This window comes from Chlorocebus sabaeus, chromosome 12 (assembly GCF_047675955.1).
Source record: "Chlorocebus sabaeus isolate Y175 chromosome 12, mChlSab1.0.hap1, whole genome shotgun sequence".
Classification (NCBI taxonomy): Eukaryota; Metazoa; Chordata; class Mammalia; order Primates; family Cercopithecidae; genus Chlorocebus; species Chlorocebus sabaeus.
Genome location: NC_132915.1, coordinates 33,758,914 through 33,777,639, shown reverse-complemented (window position 1 = coordinate 33,777,639; position 18,726 = coordinate 33,758,914). Strand labels below are relative to the sequence as shown.

The 18,726-nt window shown below is 41.4% G+C and overlaps 1 protein-coding gene across 1 annotated transcript in view; it reads right to left on the bottom strand.

Annotated features, from left to right (window-relative positions):
- Window positions 1–18,726, bottom strand: part of SLC1A1 (solute carrier family 1 member 1) — a 92,414-nt gene that overhangs the window by 29,245 nt on the left and 44,443 nt on the right. Inside the window, exon 2 of the mRNA XM_007969358.3 lies at window positions 14,220–14,360. Coding sequence (XP_007967549.1) covers window positions 14,220–14,360 — 141 coding nt within the window. The remainder of the gene's footprint in view (window positions 1–14,219; window positions 14,361–18,726) is intronic.

Below are 18,726 nucleotides of genomic sequence, written 5' to 3'. Positions count from 1 at the left end.
AGGCTTGATAATAATGAGATCTTGGTGAAAATATCTTAAACAAATACATCCCCAAGTAGACATCCAGCTTCCCCTCTGTCCTGGAGCACAGCAACTATCTTGCAGTAACTTTCGCACGGTCCTTTGTTTTCCATTCCTCTAATCTACCTCCATCCTACTGTTTTCCCGGATATATCAGATATTTACTCAAATCAATAATTATACTTCTCTGCACTGTATAGTTACCTCTACCTCTGTACAGTTACCACTGTATAGTTACCCTCTACCTCTCTAGTCATCAATATGGGGGCAGAGCTGGCCCCCAAGTCCAGGCTCTTGCATGATTTATAATGCATTGTTGGGGATAAGAGTGGTGACCACTATAGAGGGAGAGAACAAAACAGGGAAACAGCCTAATCTTTGAAAACCTCTGTAAATAGGAACATTACAGAACTTAATGACCATAAAATGTCTGTCTGGATGGTTGTAAACACCCCACCTGCCACTAATATCAATAATGATGAGGATGATAATTATAATACAAATAATGATAATGACAATAAACACTATATTGACTGCATGTTAATGCATCATCTTTAATTCTCATTATAACCCAGGGACGCAGGCATTATTACGCCCATTTTACAGAGGACAAAACTGTAGCTCAGAAAGGCTAAGTACCATATAATCATAAAGCTGGTAAGGTGAGTGGTAGAGCTGGGACTCCAATCTACATTTTACCTCAAAGGCCATATTCTTAACCACTATTCCATATTGACTCTATCCATGTGCTACAAAATTCTAGACTAGCACTGCCCAGTAGAGCTTCCTGACAGAAAGGTTCTGTTTTTGTGCTGTCCCCTGCAGTAGCCACAAAGTGCACATGGTTAGCAAGCACTTGGAAAGTGGCTAGTGTGACTGACGAACTGAGTTTTCATTTTAGTTAATATATATTTATTTATTTATTTATTTTTAATTTTAAAGATGAGGTCTCACTATGTTGCCCAGGCTGGTCTTGAACTCCTGAAATCAAATGATCCTTCCACCTTGGCCTCCCAAATTGTTAGGATTATAGGTGTGAGCCACCACACCTAGCCAATTTTAATTAATCTCAATTTAAGTAGCCACACGTGGCTAATGGCTATCCTATTAGACAGCCCAATGTCTCTAGACCCTACCAGTGTTTAGCATTTAGTGCGTGCTCAACAATGTTGAATGAACAAACTATAGCTTAACTCTATTATCAAATTCAGGAAAAGTTCTTTGCCTTGCAAGCATGGGCAGGGGAAAGGAAGATGCTAAGCCCAAATCTCCTGGCACGTAGTTCTATCTATTGCACTGACTGTATTGCTCTAAGGCCTGAAGCTTATTCTTCACTGGGTCCCCAGTGCCTTAAATAAGGTGCTCTACGAATGTTTGTACTTGAAGCTTTCTACAGGACAGAAAGAGCTGCATTTTCTTACAAGTAATCCTCTCCTTACAAATGACCCCATTTCAAAGATCCACTTGTGAGTTTGAAACTTGGAACTCAGCAGGTAGTCTCCTTAGAAACCACTTATACATGGTGGTTTAGTTTGGTTCCCAGGGCAGCCAACGAGAACACTTTTCACCATAAAAGACTCCACAGGGGAACATATGTAACATCTCAGTCTTTTTCAACCTTGTTTTGTTGTTGCTATTGTGCAACCCACCCCCCAAAGCCTTTTTCCTAATCGCCACCCCTGTGAAATTCTAAAACCACAAACTGTGTATCTGGTTATATAGTAAATGATACATGTGTTTTTTACATAAAACAAGTAAGATTTTCTCCCCCAACTCACCACCACCAAATAAAAACAGCTTTTGCTACCTTGGGGACAATATTGTCTTGGTGAGAACTTGTGGTCTAGCTCAATGAATGTTGACTGTGAGAATGAGAATCCAGGCACTAGACTCTTACTGGCGGGACATCAGAGAGCAGGCCCACCTTAGTCCCAGACAAGTAAAACCTCATTTGCACTTTATTTCTGAGTTTTTACTCTCAATGGCCACCTGTGTTTCTTGCTCTCAGCCCATCTTTGGTGGCTGGCAAGGTCTAAAGGACCCCCTTGCTTTACAGTTCACTATCAGAACTCGTTTCTCCTGGGAGCTGAAAGCTGTCCTATAGGAGGTGATAAATGAGAGGGAACCAAGCAGGTGTGATGGCATCTGCACAGAAATCAGCAGTGAGTATTTAAAATGTTTATAGTAATTGGACAGTAATTTTATTTCTGTTGAATGTAATAATAAAAAATAGGGGCCAGGCATAGTGGCTCACGCCTGTAATCCCAGCACTTTGGGAGTCCCAGGCAGGTGGATCACCTGAGGTCAGGAGTTTGAGACCAGCTTGGCCAACATGGTGAAACCGCATCTCTACTTAAAACACACACACACACACACAAATTTGCTGGGCGTGGTGGCGCGCACCTGTAATCCCAGCTACTCAGGAGGCTGAGGCAGGAGAATCTCTTGAACCTGGGAGGTGCAGGTTGCATTGAGCCCATATCATGCCACTGCACTCCAGCCTGGGCAACAAGAGTGAAATTCCATCCCCACCCCCTTCAAAAAAAAAAAAAAAAAAAAAAGGCTAGTATTTCATATGTCTATTTTTAATATAATTTTTCTAGTAATTTTCTCTAACTATGGTTTATGAAGGTTATTGATCTGTAACAGATCAGAAATTTTAACAACTGGATTTGCTCCATCCAGTTGAAAAACTAGATGTTTTGTGAAGCCCTGGTGTGGAGAGTAGGTACTGTGGGTTTTCAGAGGAGCCTGAGCTGTCACCAGATTGAGATGACCAGGAGAGGCTTGATGAACAGGTGGCACTTGAACTGGGCAGAAAAAGAAGAGCACGGTTCCAGTTCCTTGTGAGCCCAGAGTTGTCCATTAGAACCTGGGACAGTTTTGAGGCTGGGCTGTGGCCTAGAAACAGGGATAAAATCCCCAGTTGTCCTTGGAAGTCAGGGGCACCTGCTAGCTCTTTATTTTAGGAAAAGGCATTTATTTGCTTTTTTCACCTCAGGAGAAGGCTCTGATGAGCAAGGGTGTTGGCTCCCAGCCAAAGCAGTAATCATCTGAACTTTTTACAAAAACACTCCAAAGGAAGCAGTTGCCTGGCTAAACAATAGCATGTTTTAAAAATAAACATCCGAGGGCAAAAGACTCCTCCTAGAGCTCTCTGATTAAGCAACCACCCACTGAGAACAAAGCTTTCGTGACAATCTCTCCACATTGCTGTTAAGGTATCAAAATTTAATCCCTTATTGGAAGTTCTTTTAGGTCTGGCATTTGGCGGTGTTACGCCATTATAAGTGAACACCACATCCAAGAAACTCACTGTTGCATAGGAGTTAAAACTCGCCATGTGGATGACTCCTGTCTCTGTCACCAGCAGAGAGGCCACCTGTGCAGAGAGAAGGCATGGGCTTTGGTGGGACAGACTGTACTCAAATCCCAGCCTCCTCCCAGACTCAGCTTCTCCCTCTATAAATTGGAGGATCTGAAATGCCTCTATCACCTTTAGGTTAATTGTGAGGAGCAAAGTGACCAACCAACCTCAGCTTGCATAGCTGTTGTGAGGATTAGAAACAATGTATAACAGGCCTAATACAGTGCCCAGGACACAGTGTGTTCTTAGTAAATAGCCTCCATGGTTACTGAATAAATGATAAAGATGATGCACGTCACTGAGCAAATGGAAAGCATTCAACAAGCATTAACTGATTCATTCCCTCCCTCATTCATTCCTTCACTACACAGTCACTAAAGAGATCTTTTAAAAACATAAATCAGGTCATTTTATACATCAGGATAACCCTTCAATGGCACTGAAGATAAAAAGAGAAAATCCTTACCTTGGCCAACAGGCCTTGCAGAGGAGACACCTGCCTGCCTCTCCAGCCCTGCTTTGTGCCATCTTCCTGTCTCATCCTCTCATTCAGCCTCTTCTGGATCAGACCAAGCTCCTTCCCACCCCAAGGCCTTTGCACAGGCTCTTCCCTCTGCCTGGAGTGCTCTTCCTCACTCTTCATCTGGCTTTTAAGTTCTTTCCTCAGAATCCTTCCCTGATTATCCAGCCTAAACCAGGGTGTCCTGATTTCTTTGCTTGGCATCCTGTGCATATCATGTCTCAACAATTTTTATCATTGGTTCATTATTTTACATCTCTTTCTTGCTAGCTAGGTTTTAAGCTCCATGAAGGCAGGAGACCTAGATATCTGCTTGTTCACGAATGTATACTCAGTGCCCAGCACATAGGAGATGCTCAATAAACATGTTGATTGAATGAATAACAGTTATTTAAGTATGGCTGCCTGCCCTGGATCCCTCTCCCAGGCTCTGGCCCCTTGGCAGCAGAGTGCTGCCAGAACGAAACTTGCCAATTCCAGCTGCTGCCCTTATGATCTGTGTGATCTTGAAAAAGTGGCTTAATCTGTCTTCAACCTCCTGTTTCCTTATCTCTAAAGATGGAGTTAAGGTCCCACCTACTTGACGACTTCATAGGACTGCTACAAGGATTAAATAAACAGGTTCACGATTTTTAAATTCCAAAATGTTTCTTTTATTCCCCAAGGAAAACAAAGCAGGATATGATCTTACTTTGTTAATCCAGGGCATAGGGAAATCTCTGCAGCCTTGATTAGTACTCCTTGGATGTTCAAAGGGAAAGGAAGAGGCAAAGGGGAGCATGCAAAATCTTTCCGTGCATGTGTCACCTATCACATCTACTTTTCTCAGAGACATTAAGAACTCTCTTAAAATAGGTAATATCTCCAGTCTAGGCTATTTGGTGATGTTAACAAAATAAACTGGTCCTCAAGCAGAATCAGCTAAAGGTCCCCTTGAAGCCTCTGTCAGCTAGTCCACATTTGAAGTTCAAAACGGCCGGGCGTGGTGGCTCAAGCCTGTAATCCCAGCACTTTGGGAGGCCGAGACGGGCGGATCACAAGGTCAGGAGATCGAGACCATCCTGGCTAACACGGTGAAACCCCGTCTCTACTAAAAAATACAAACAACTAGCCGGGCGAGGTGGTGGGTGCCTGTAGTCCCAGCTACTCGGGAGGCTGAAGCAGGAGAATGGCGTAAACCCGGGAAGCGGAGCTTGTAGTGAGCCGAGATCCGGCCACTGCACTCCAGCCTGGGCGACAGAGCGAGACTCCGTCTCAAAAAAAAAAAAAAAAAAAGAAGTTCAAAACATGCATCAAAAAGCGGTGGGCTCTCCAGGCGCAGTGGTTCATGCCTGTAATCCCAACACTTTGGGAGGCTGAGGCAAGTGGATCACTTGAGGTCAGGAGTTCAAGACCAGCCTGGCCAACCTGGTGAAACCTCTTCTCTACTGAAAATACAAAAATTAGCCGGGGGTAGTGGCACACACCTATAGTCCCAGCTACTTGGGAGGCTGAGGCAGGAGAATCTCTTGAACCCAGGAGGTGGAGGTTGCAAGTGAGCTGAGATCGCACCACTGCACTCCAGCCTGGGCAACAGAGTGAGACTCTGTCTTAAAAAAAAACAAAAAAAAAACAAGTGTTGGGCTGTGTCCTGGTTTTAGCAGTCCAGGAGCTGTTTTAGCATTTTTTTCATTACTGTGGAACACGGTGGTATTTGTAGTTAGGACCAGTTTTTCAGAAGACTCCATGAACTTTTTGACTCCCTGAACTTATTGTCCAGTGAAAGCATTAAACACACCCCGAAGAATCTGAGGAACTCAGCTGTTCGTTTCCAAAGTCCGTATGAACATGCTCTGACAGCAGCAGCCAGCAAATGGCTTGGTGAGACTTTTCTGGGTTTTTGCCACAACCTAAATATGACTGAGCTGCCTCTTTGCTTCTCTTTATCCATAAAATGGGTATCTCAGACTTCTAGGCAAAAGCTTCCTACATGCTGGTGAACTTTACAAACTGATGGCAGAGCAAGTCTTTTTATATTGTTCTCATTTCCAGAATGAATGCATTCAGTGTGTTCATATCTGCGTAGCTCAATTCTAACAATGGCCCTGTAGATTCTGCTGCCAGTTCAGGTACTTTGTAGGAACTTCTGAAGGTCCCAGACAAAAAAGAGTAAGTAAAAAAATTGTATAGCATTCTAGATGTGCTATGAAACATTATTATTGTCCGTATTTTAAAGCTGAGGACAAGTTAGGTAAAATCCAAGGTTTCACAGCTAATCCACGGCAGAACCAGGATTCAAACCGAGGCAGTGTGGCTCCTGTCTGTGCTCTTAACCACTAGACTCTCCTGCCCCTCTAGGATAGATACTTGTTCAGGTGTCCCTCTGTAGAGAATGGCACAAGTGGGAGTCACTGCAGAATTGCTTCCCTCGCCTACAGGCTCAAGTCCAGTCCCCTTGGCAAGGCACACAAGGCCAATAAACCCTTGTGCTCACCCCTTCCATCCCATTCCTCTTCCCGACGTTTCCAGCATTCCACTTCAAGTCTCACTGTCCTCCCAAGATGCTATTTTGGGAGGACAAAGATGCTATTTTCTTCTGCCTGGAATACCCACCCTCTTCCGTTCACTTGATTTCTATGCTTCCTTCAAAATGGCTCCTTCTAATGTCCCCTGCGCTGTCCTCATTCCCAGAAAGTGCTTATCACACAGCATTGAAATGTACTCTTTCTTGCTGAGATAAGACTTAATTTTACACCTTGTGTGTCTAGCGGAGCCTGGCTCATTAAAGATGGAATGAATGAATAAATAAATGAACGAATGGTCTCCCAGGTCCATGAATCCAGTATATAGAAGGTCCTTAGAATCCCTTTTTAAATAATAAAATCAGGTTATCTTACAGCTGAACAGAGCTGTGAACAAGTCTAGTACCTGTTTAGTCAGAAAGAAGGCTCATGCATGGTTGATTCTCTGGGCTTCAGTCTCAGGGAAAGACTAAAGCAGGGCATATTTATCTCTTGCCACTATTCATTTTATTACTTGCAAATGACATGTTCATTATGGGAACTCTTCCTTATACACTATGTGGTTGTTTTGTCTTTGGAGGCCAGGCATTACACAGATCAAACTGATGCAGTAAGTCCTTTGGTTTCAACAGCTGTATTTTAACTCAACACAAATTTCTTGATAATCTTAGGGAAAGGAGCACTTAAAGTGCAGGAAGAGCCCACTTGTTCCAGATGTTGCAAATGAGGCAAGAAGTTCACTCTCAGACTGTATGGTCTTAGGCAACAACCTTGTCTTCCTGCCTGGAGTTTTAAGTTTATAAACCACCTCGAATGGCAATTTTCATAGAAACTAAACTGTATAACGGACCACCAATGTTTCAAGAAAAGAATGCATACTCCTCCCCCATAGCTAAAATTGACATTAAATGCTCTTAGCCACCTACGTTTATGAACAGTAGCTTATATTTAATAGCAAGTCGTACAACAAAGTGATGTGCATCTTCAAGTCTTACAATTCTTGCTAACGAGGGACTCCTGGACCTGACTATCAGATAACCTCAGCTCTGTGACCATGTGAGTGGTAGGCCCTCACCCTCTTATATGTGGTTTTCTATTAGTCTGTTTTCATGCAGCTGGAGTTAACAAATGTTAGCTGAATAAAACTGAACCTTGTCTCGGGGAGGCACGTGGCATGGTTCTTTTCATAGGAGGATGTGGGATTGTTTCCAGATACACAGCTGCCTCTGAGTAAATGAATACATAGCCTTTAAAAAAAGCCTTCCTTAGCCCCAAATATTTAAGTGTGTCATCTGCTGTAAAGCCTGAGTTTACAAATAAGGTGTTCTAAGACTATCACCAACTGCATTTTATTCTGCTCATCCTCTATTCTTCAGTCTCTTCAGTGCATTCATACTCATTGCCAGATGTAGTAGTTTATTTTATTACCTGGATTCAACCTCAACTAGATTGTATCTGGAGTGTCAGAGTCTAGCTGGGCAGGGGTCAGCTCCTGGCTGGCCTCCTGTTTTTGTAAATGAATGTTTTGTTGGCACACAGTCACCCTCAATCATTTACATACTGTCCGTGGCTACTCTCCCAGGACAAACAGAGTTGGGTAGTTGGGCAAAATACATAGGGCCTGTAAAACCTAGAACATTTACTATTGGGCCCTTTATAGAAAAACCTTGCCTGAAAGGCAACCAACTCACATATGTATTCTACATCTGGCTGTTGTTTAATAAATACCAAATATACCTAAGGTTTTATAAGGCTTTAAACTTTTACTTGGTTAAAAAGTAGGGCAGGTGTGGTGGCTCATTCCTGTAATCCCAGCAGTTTGGGAAGCTGAGGTGGGAGGATCACTTGAGGCCAGGGGTTTCAGACCAGCCCTGGCAATATATCAAGACCCTATTGCTACAAAAGTAAAAATTAGTCAGGCATGGTGGTGTGCACCACCTGTAGTCCCAGCCACTAGGAAGACTTAGGTGGAAGGATGGCTTGAGTCCAGGAGTTCAAGGCTGCAGTGAACTATAATGGTACCACTGCATGACAGCCTGGGCCACAGAATGAGACCCTGTCTTACACCCTCTCCCAACAAAAAGTAGTAGAAAACCTCTGATCTTATGGTTGAGGTCAAGCCCTACAATTTTGAAATCCTAATGTGAAAGCTGGAGTAACAGTTATCTAAAAGTCTGGAACTTTTTTTTTTTTTTTTTTTTTAAATCTTCCAAGAGTAGAGTGTTAAATTTATCTTTGGAGAAGCTCCTCAATTGTAAATCCAATCACCCAACCAGTGTCTGGTGGAAACTGAAAGTTATTGATAAACAAAACACAAATATTTTCTCCTGATGTCTAGTGTTTAGTAATGTGACTTGTCCAGGAAGCAGAATGAGTACTAGGACTCACACTCAGTGGCCTAGGGGAGACAGGAGGGAAAGGAGGGATTTTTCTTGGCTTGATATCTGCTTGGCTTGACATCCACTGAGCTGCAAACTGGTGCTGTTTCTTAAGAAGCTGTGTGTGCCCTTGTTTGAGCAGGTGTTTATAGGAAATCCAGAGCTGTGACATCACAGGAATGGTTAGGAATGAGCTTCTCCTTGCTCTGGAGGAAGAAATGTGCACAGGAACTGGCATGGACTTGGCCCAGCCTGACCTGGACAGACTCCCAAGTTCTACAAGCAGGGTGGTTGCAATAACCCAGCAGGTACTATGGTATGGAATCTACTGAAGGCTCCTGATGGGGTCCACGAGGAAAGGCTATCCCCCTGTGGCTGTGAGGGGGGTTTTCTCTGAAGTGGATATTCCATAATGGCAAGCATCCCAGGAAGAGGTCACTCCAGGTCAGTACAGGATGGCCTGTGTGCTAGTGGAATTTTTCCTTCTTAGAACCTGGTGTCAGGTTCTGGGATCTGGGGTGCAGGAAAGCTTGGAACACCTTTAGTGGAGAGATGAACTCCAGCCTCCTGAAGGCAAGCTGGCAGCTCAGCAGAGGGGCATCTCTGTTAAGGGACCCTGGGAGCCCCTTCAGGGAGCAGCTGGATGTCACCATTGGTGTTTCATCTGCTTTTGGTTACCTTTAGCAAAGATTATATCCTGAGTAGCAGTGTGGTCTCAGCTGCACTTTGGAGAATTAAGCTTCTGTTCCTGTCTTAGGATGGAGGAGCAAAGAGGGGAACTCCTTAGGTCACAGTGGTAGTGGCAGCCACAGCAGACACCAGGAGGCGCAGCTGTGCCCACTGGAGTGCTTCTGGCCCAAGCGGGGGTGGCAGAGGCTAAAGTGGAAGAGCTGGAACCTCTTCCTGAGCAAAGTTATGAGCATCCAGGAAGGATGCTCAGGGGACCTCTGGGAGTGGGACTGGAGGTGCTGTTCTGTTCCTGTGCCGGTCATAGGAGGCTCCAATCATCATAATTTAGTTTTGGGAAGTATTAAAGAAAATGTGACCTGAATTTAAACTCACTGGCTGGTGAGACCTGGACCAGGATTTTTCCAGAGCCACAATTCTCAGGCATATTCATAAGCTATTTCCTGTTATTTCTCTGGTGGTTTGATATAAATACAGCTTACAAGCCTAAATGTTAGCAGACCCCAAACACAGATATTCCTCAGCATGGCAGGAGCGTGTTCTTCACAATGTAATTTATGGGTAGGATTCTATTAGTACCCACAATGACTGTCTCTGAAAATGTCTTGAGTTTATATCGACTGTGCCATTTTTTCTTCTGTTTTAAAGTAACTTTGAGACATTATGTCATTTCATATATGCATTTAAAAAGTAAGGACATTTTCTTATACAACTATATGCCATTACCATCTCTAACAAAATCATTAACAATTTATTGATACCATCTAATAGCCAGTCTGTATTCAAATTTCCCTGGTAAATATGACTACTTAACCTTATCACATAAAAAGGGGTTCTTCCTGTTTTTTAAAAAAGCTATAAAGTGTTTTTTTAAATCTCACCAGAGGCTTTTGATGGCAGAATTTTTTTCTACCTGTTAATTTGGCAAGAGAGCTTCCTTTCTGCAGGAGCACAGATTATTAATATTGGGTCTGAGTTCCAGCTGTGTTTCTGCTTCTGATTTACATATCCTTAGGGGACTCATTCAACCCTCCCCAGCTTCCCACCTGCATCCTCCTTCGGCCTAATAACTGTATACATTAAGCTACCAGCCTGCTGGATTTATGAGGGCATTTGCAATGTGAAATGACCCTTCCTGTGTGTTTTCCATGGCCATCTTCTGGGTGGGGAGGCTGAGGACTACTTCAGAGTTTGGAGGAAGGAGCTGTGTACCAGGTAAAGGTGGCACTGAGCTGGCAGGGGAAGGGAGCAGAGATAGGGCAGAGAAGCGACCAGAGGCAAAATTGGAGGAGCTTAGGGCAGAATCCATCCCTATCTCTTTTATTAAAAATACAAACCAAACAAAAACACATGTTCAGTTGAAAATGTAAAGAAAGCACAATGGATCATGTTTTCTTACCTCCCGGATGTTAACCTTTTGGTTTTGATCACAACTTTTAAAAATGTATATACATTTTAATAAAATTTGGATTGTACACACTATCCTGTTGCGTAATTTTATTTTCCCACTTTATACTGTATTGGGAATGTTTTCAGATGTAATTAAATATGATTCTAAAACAAGCTTTTAACAGTTGCTTAGTATGAAAATTTGTATACTATGTATACATATGTATACAATATACATTTGTATACATTTAGGTTGCTTATAATTTATCATCATTACAAAAAAATGTTACCATGAATATCCTTGTACTTAGGAATTTGAACACATCTCTGTTTATTTCTTTATGATCAATTCTGAGAAACAGAATTAGTGGGTGAAGAGATCAGAACATGCTCCAAACTGTCCTCCAGAAAGTTTATTCCAATTTATAAGGTAACTTAAAGTGTATGAATGAACTTATTTTCCTATAACTGTGCCAACACTAGTCTTGTTGCTTTTCCTCTCTAATATGACAATTTAAAACATGGATATGCCATCATTGTCCCCACCCTGCTTTGTTCATATCCCTTGAATCTTTGACTATTTCATTGCTCCAAATCAAAAGATGGTGTGGTGGTTTTGCTCGCTGTTTCTAGTTCTTGACTGGCTGCTGTGGGTTTGGTGGAAGAAAAGTGGAGAAATGACTTGACCCATGCTATAGCTTCAAAAGTAGCTGGGCTATGTCAGTGGAATGCTGAGTTGTAAATTATTTTCCTAGATTATTTACAAGACTGAGCTAACACACAAAACATCCAGACTGCAAAAATCTCACTAGAGGAAGTACCTGTTTCTGGCTTCTGGCCAAAGGTTATGCTTCCCAGAAAAAAAACCAAAACAAACCAAAACAAAACTCACTTATTGACTGCCAAGAGTGGCATGTATTTTCAAACATCTGATATTACAGAATCAGTATTTTCATACATGTATTTTTACCTTTTCTTCTAAAACCTATTTTACCTCAAGTTTTGGGTTTGCTGCATAATTTGGATCAATCTTCTATACTTCCCCTCATAGATACATGAGTTAAATAGTATTGTTCATCAGGTAGTTTATGCACCTTGTGCAATTGCATGCAAAATACAGTATATACATGTACAATTGTGAAGATTTTTCTTGAAAGGAAGTCCAAAGCTTGCATTGTGTTCTCAAAGGAGCCCAAGAAAAGATTAGGAATCTTTGGCTGAGTGTGGCAGCTCACACCCATAATCCCAGCACTTTGGGAGGTTGAGGTGGGCGGATTTCTTGAGCCCAGAAATTCGAGACCAGCCAGGGCAACTTAGGAAGACCCCATGTTTAAAAAAAAATTTTTTTTAAAGAATCTTTGATATGGAGAAGATTCTAAGGGGTTATAACTACAATCCTTATAGCGGCCAGGCAGGTAACGTAAGAGTGAAGTGGACAAGGTATTGGGCAATAGGGAGTTGTGAAGACTATAGCATTCTCAAATGCATTTGCTCCAACTAAATGAAGTAGTTGTCTCTTGGTTTCAGACCACTGTTGGTAGGTGGGAATATTGGGCCAGTGTTCCCAGATCTTCATTTTTTTTTTTCAGAGAAAGCCAGAAATTTGGATATTTACATGAAATCTTTCCAATTTTAAATGCTTATGACAATTTAAACAAATAAATATTATATGGGACAAATAATTGATCTGCTGCTGTGTCAGTCAGGCTGCTAGGATTAAAAGGAACCAGGCATTTCCAAACATAATTAAATACATTCATATAAAAATAATTAAATGTTCTCTTTAGGTTTCTCATAAGCCGAGAACATCAAGACCATTTAAGGACACAGTTCCCAAGGGACTCTAGTCTGGTTGGAGTTTGGCAATTGGGAAATTCAAAGGCCAAATGTGACAGCTCTTCAAGCAATGCAGTTCCTGAATGCAGCAGATCCTGACCCCCACCCTCTCTTCCCCTGACCAATGTCCAGTACTCTACCAGGGCCAGTCCCAGGTCTTTACAGTGGCAGTGAAGAAAAATGTTCTAGAAGGGGACATGTCATGACATCTAATTGCGTGTTTACATAAAACCTTGATTTTCAAGCTAACAGCACCAGCTACTGTCATGCCATGTTTTACCAATTGCCAGAGTTAAGTATAAGAAACTGTGCAATGCAGAGAAACTTATCACACCCAGACAAATGACATTTTTGTAAACCAGATTCATCTCTATCTACCTAAGGAAGCTTCCTCTTCAAAGGAACCCTGCAATATAATGATCAATATGGGAAAAGTCATTTCCAAATGCAACTGTCACAAGTTTTAAAAATACTGGGCCTTTCAAATGTGGTGCACATCCATATTTAAACCCTTCTCACAGAATTTGACTGCTGGTCCCCATAGCAAATATGTAGGGCAGATACATAGCAAGTTCTGGGTTTGAGTAGAAAGTGGGTAAGGAGTAGAGAGAACCTGAAGGCAGCTGTTGAGAGGCTGAGGGCAGTACAGCTGCAGTTGGGAAATAAATGAGTGAATGACTGAAAACATGATCAAAATTGACAATCATATTTTTCCTGAGGACACTAGCTAACATGTCAGTGACTAAATAAGCTTTTTTTTTTTTCCATGCCCCAGATAATGTTTTGTTTATGTTTGAAAATGATATTTTCCTCCCAAGACATCATATGCTGGTCAAATGAAGATTTGAGCAGTGGTGGACAGCGCTGTAGGCACAGTGTATGACAAAGCAATGCCATGTTGAGAACAGTGAAATGTTTCCACAGAAGCAAATATAGACATTCCAAGTGGAGAGAGGTGGAGAGGGAGAAGGAGAAGGAGAAGGAGAGGGAGAGAGGGGGGGAGAGGGAGAGAGAGAGAGAGAGAGAGAGAGAGAGAGAGATGCATCAAATGTATTTCAATTTTTCCCATAATTAGAAAAGAACAACTTAGGTGAAAGCTTTTTAAATAATCATAGAGAATGACATGGTTAGGCTTTGTGTTCCCACCCAAATCTCATCTTGAATTGTAATCTCCATAATCCCCACGTGTCAAGGGAGAGACCAGGTGGAGGTAATTCAGTCATAGTGGCAGTTTCTCCCATGCTGTTCTCGTGATAGTGAGTTCTCACGAGATCTTATGGTTTTATAAGGGGCTCTTCCTGCTTTGCCTGGCCTTTCTCCTTCCTGCCGCCTTGTGAAGAAGGCTGTCTTGCTTCCCCTTTGCCTTCTGTCATGATTGTAAGTTTCCTGAGACCTTCTGAGCCATGCTGAACTGTGAGTCAATTAAACCTCTTTCCTTTATAAATTACCCAGTCTTAGGAAGTTCTTTACAGCAGTATGAAAATGGACTAATACAGAGAACATCAGTTTTCCCAAGGTACCTGTAATCATGCTGGATATAATTAATGGCAAAATGATGAGTTTCAGCATCCGCATTAGAATTTCTCCAGGAAAAGCAAAGTAGAATTTCTCCAGAGTTGAGAGATTGCTGTGTTCTCGAACCAAGACTCCTGTGGTAATGCCTAAGGAAAATAAGAGTTGGAAAGAAGGAAGAGGAACATTATTGAGTTCTCCTGTATCCATGTCTATGGAAAAATACCCCCAAATGCACATTTTAATGGCAAGAAAAATAGTTTAGATCATTTCCCATGAGTCTGTAAAATCTAGACTGAAGTTATATTTTAAAATATAGTGAACAGAAAGTACACATTATTCAGTAAGTCTATAAAAAGTATTCTACACATGAAAACTTTGTTGTCATTTCTTCCCCATCAATTATACTTATTATAATGACAAAATATTAAAGAACACTGTGAGAAAAAAAATCTTAGTCAATCCAATACAGCTCTTTTGCTTTCACATACCACCTTTGTCTACCTGCAGAGATATTTGACATATTTTATTATTTTTATTAAGACAGGGTCTCTCTGTCACCCAGGCTAGAGTGCAGTGGTGCCATCTCAGCTCACTGCAGCCTCGACCTTCCAGGCTCAGTCGATCCTGCCACCTCAACCTCCCAGTAGCTAGGACTATATGCACACCACCACGTCCAGCTAATTTTTTTTTTTTTTTTTTTTTTGGGAGAAATAGGGGTTCATCAGGTTTCCCAGGCTGGTCTCGAACTCCTGGCCTCAAGCGATCTGCCCACCTCGACTTCCCAAAGTACTGGGATTACAGGTGTGAACCACCATTCTTGGCTATTTTACATATTTTATATTTGCATATCAGTTTGTATTTTTCTCATATTTTTATTATAAGTACATTTTGTAGCATATTTGTATAATCTTTCCTGTTTATGCGACTTTTATAATTTTAATAGGAATATAATATCCTATTGATTTATTTACCATATTATCAAATGACTGTTATCTAATGTTTTGCACTGTTTTCAGTTATTTCTAGGTAATGATATGTTCAGGTTTATCTGATTAAAAGGCTTTTTACAAAGTTTCTGATCTTGAGTACCTTGTACATGAAGTCTTATAATTATGTGAGTGTAGGGACATGTTCACTATTAAGAAATGTTACCATTCTCTGAAAGCTTTTCCTTAACAAGATGCCCATATTGAAATCCTTCAGTTGTATGGATAACACAATTTAATGATGACTTTGATAACTAAAAATCACAAATTTTTATTTCTTCTTAATTATCTTCCAAGTATTTCTAATAACATCTAACTGCTTTACCCTTTCCTTCTCCCAATACACACACCCTTATTTTAAGGCAAAAAAGGAAATGGCATGACTTTTGCATCTTTTTTCCTTCATCAACCTCTGTTGGATGTCATGATACTTGGAAGTAAAATGACTAAATGGCAGAAAGATTCAAGGAGGATATCATTGGATATGTGAATCTACAAACTCAAGCTATTAGTTTATGAATACCGAGACTTATTTGGGCACAATTAAAAACTCTAAGGCAATGAAAGAATATGTGAATTATAATCAGTACTAGAATTTTCATTTAAATTCAGGCATCCTTCCCATGCCCACTAGTAGACCAAATAGATGAACCTCACAAGATGCATTTTGTGTACTAACCTTATCCTTAGCTTAATTTTATTTCCCTAAATATTCTACCTTTGCCTTGATTTCTATTTTGTGCATACACTACTGGATGCATTTCTGGTGATTCAGTAGTGTTTACACACTACTGCATTGTGAATACACAATTTTAAATCATTATTGGAACAAACATATACACATACACACATAAACATTTCCCAAATTGTAGCTAAGACAAAGATGAAACAAAACCCTATTATCAATGCTATTTGGTTTCTACTTTACAACCCTAGTGTTAGAGACTCTTGAATGGATAAGAATACCAAGAATTCAAAATATTTTAAGTAAATTTAAAAAGCATGATGTGCTCACTTCCTGCTTTATAAACTGCCTGTGTTCAGCTGTTCTATATAAACATGCCCATATTATGCCCTAATACTCTGTAATTCCCCGGACTTTAAAAAACAAACAAACATTCTCTCTCATACTATTCAGGTTGCTTCAAGTAAATTTTTGGCTTGTATGTCAAAGAAAGCTCGGTGTGTAAAAAATAAAGATGTGTCTGTGCTCAAAAACTAGCCACACAAGGACTCTGTTGAATAGCAAAAGAAGCCCATGTGCCCCAATCTCAGGGCTTATATTACTAAAGGTTAATTGTGCCTCTAATTATCTCTATGCTAAATTAATGTAGGGCCATTAGAAAGATATGCACTTGCTATTTTTCAGCCTTTAGCCAGATATAGGATTTTTTTAAAGGGAGAAATAAAAGAGCTGTCAGGTATAGTAGCTTGAAAGCAATAAAAGGCGACATGCATGCCAAGCAGGTTACTGTATTTGGCAATTACAACTTTCTAGCTTTTTTTAAGCTTGTTCTTGAAATTGAGTGCCACAAATTGTACTCCAATATTTCTATTTTCCTTCCTTCCTGCCTCCCTCGCTCCCTCCCTTCCTGCCTGCCTGCCTTCCTTCCTTCCTTCCTTCCTTCCTTCCTTCCTTCCTTCCTTCCTTCCTTCCTTCCTTCCTTCTTTCCTTCCTTCTTTTTCTTTCTCTCTCTCTCTCTCGCCCCTTTCTCTCTTTCTTTCTTTCTAAAAAGAAGAATAGAAATACTAATCTAGCGCTGGAAATGAAGTTGGAATATTCAGAGATGTCACCCTGAGACCCTCAAATACAAGAAATGGCTAGTGAGAGGCCGGGTGCGGTGGCTCACACCTGGAATCCCAGCGCTTTGGGAGGCTGAGGCGGGCAGATCACGAGGTCAGGAGATCAAGACCATCCTGGTTAACATGGTGAAACCCCACCTCGACTAAAAATAACAAAAAGTTAGCCGGACGCTGTGGCAGGTGCCTGTAGTCCTGGCTACTCGGGAGGCTGAGGCAGGAGAGTGGCGTGAACCCAGGAGGCAGAGCTTGCAGTGAGCCGAGATGGCGCCACTGCACTCCAGAATGGGCGACAGAGAGACACTCCGTCTCCAAAAAAAAAGAAAAGAAAAGAAAAGAAAAGAAAAGAAAAGGCTAGTGAATGACCTCACCTAGGAGTTATGCCTTGTAAATTGGTGTGCTTTATCTTGGTCTCAAGCAGTTTAGAAACAGCAGATTCAGGATGAAGAAAATCACCAGAAGATTTTCCAGGTCCCAAGAAGAGGTCAGAGTCTTATAGGGCATAACCTTTCTTTACCCATTAACAGAGTCAGAACCTTGGACTGGATTAAGGATTATGGAGAGGTCCTCAAAGCCAAAGGCTGCTAGGAAGAACTGCCCTTCTGGGAGTATGCAGGCCAGGCCCACCTGGTTAGGCCACTCCCAGAACTAAGAAAGGTGGAGATTATGAAAATAAATAATTCAAAATCTCAGCTGTTGAAACTTTATTTTGAGCCTTAAGGGAATGTGGTTATGGAACCTGAGTCACATAAATAGGCAGCTGTAACCTTTGTTTCTCTGATTATAGATTAGCCTTTTCCTTAACTACATTGTTTGGTAAAATGTTGTAAATGACTAAAGGGTGCCAGGGAAGACCCTTTCTCTCTAAGTGTGGATCTTCATTATAGATTAGCCTCCTTCTTTCCTCTTTCACACAAAGTCTTCATAGTTAGCACACGATCTAGGATGGAATGTTAAACTTGCTTTTAAATTGGAAAGGAAATGAAAACAAGCTGTATGGAAAAGAAAACAAATTAAATTTTTGTCACTCATAAACCAGCCTTGTGTAGAAAATACTATAATCCTACTAAACTTCTTTGTTTGCTGTATAGAAACAAGTACTTAACTTTTAACTTCGAAGCACTGACCCCATTTCTCTGGAGTCCATGTTTCTTGGATGGCCATTACCAGCTTTTTGCTTGAATAAACTCTTTAAAACTGGATTCTGATCCTTTTGATTATTTCAGGTTGACAAGATCAACAATTTCCCTGAACGGTGTAGCAGGAAGGACTTCAGCAGGGCCAACAAGGAATTCCCAAAAGTAAACTAAGTACCTGGACCCCCAAAGCCTCAGCAATGGACACAGGACACCATTCTTGGGCTTCCTTCCCACCACAGGCAAGGTGATTTCAAGCAGATGCTTGGGAAGCTTGGGAAAGACACTGGTGTTAGGCAAGCAGGCTCAAGCCTGGTTCCACCAATTGTGAGGTGTGGAACCTGGGCCATAACTTTAACTTCTCCTATTTTCAAGGGTTAGATTAGCTGCCTTCAGAAGTCCCTTCTAATGCCTCTAATCACCTCTGAGCCTTGATGTCCTCAACTTTAAAATGAGATCACATTATCTCATTTCCAAGAAAGCTGCCTGTGCTTTTGAAGCAGGAAATTTCCCAGACACCTTTGCAGGTAGGAACTGGAGTGCACGGATGCTAGATCTAGCTGGCCCCTTTGGCACTGGCGGGGGCAAAC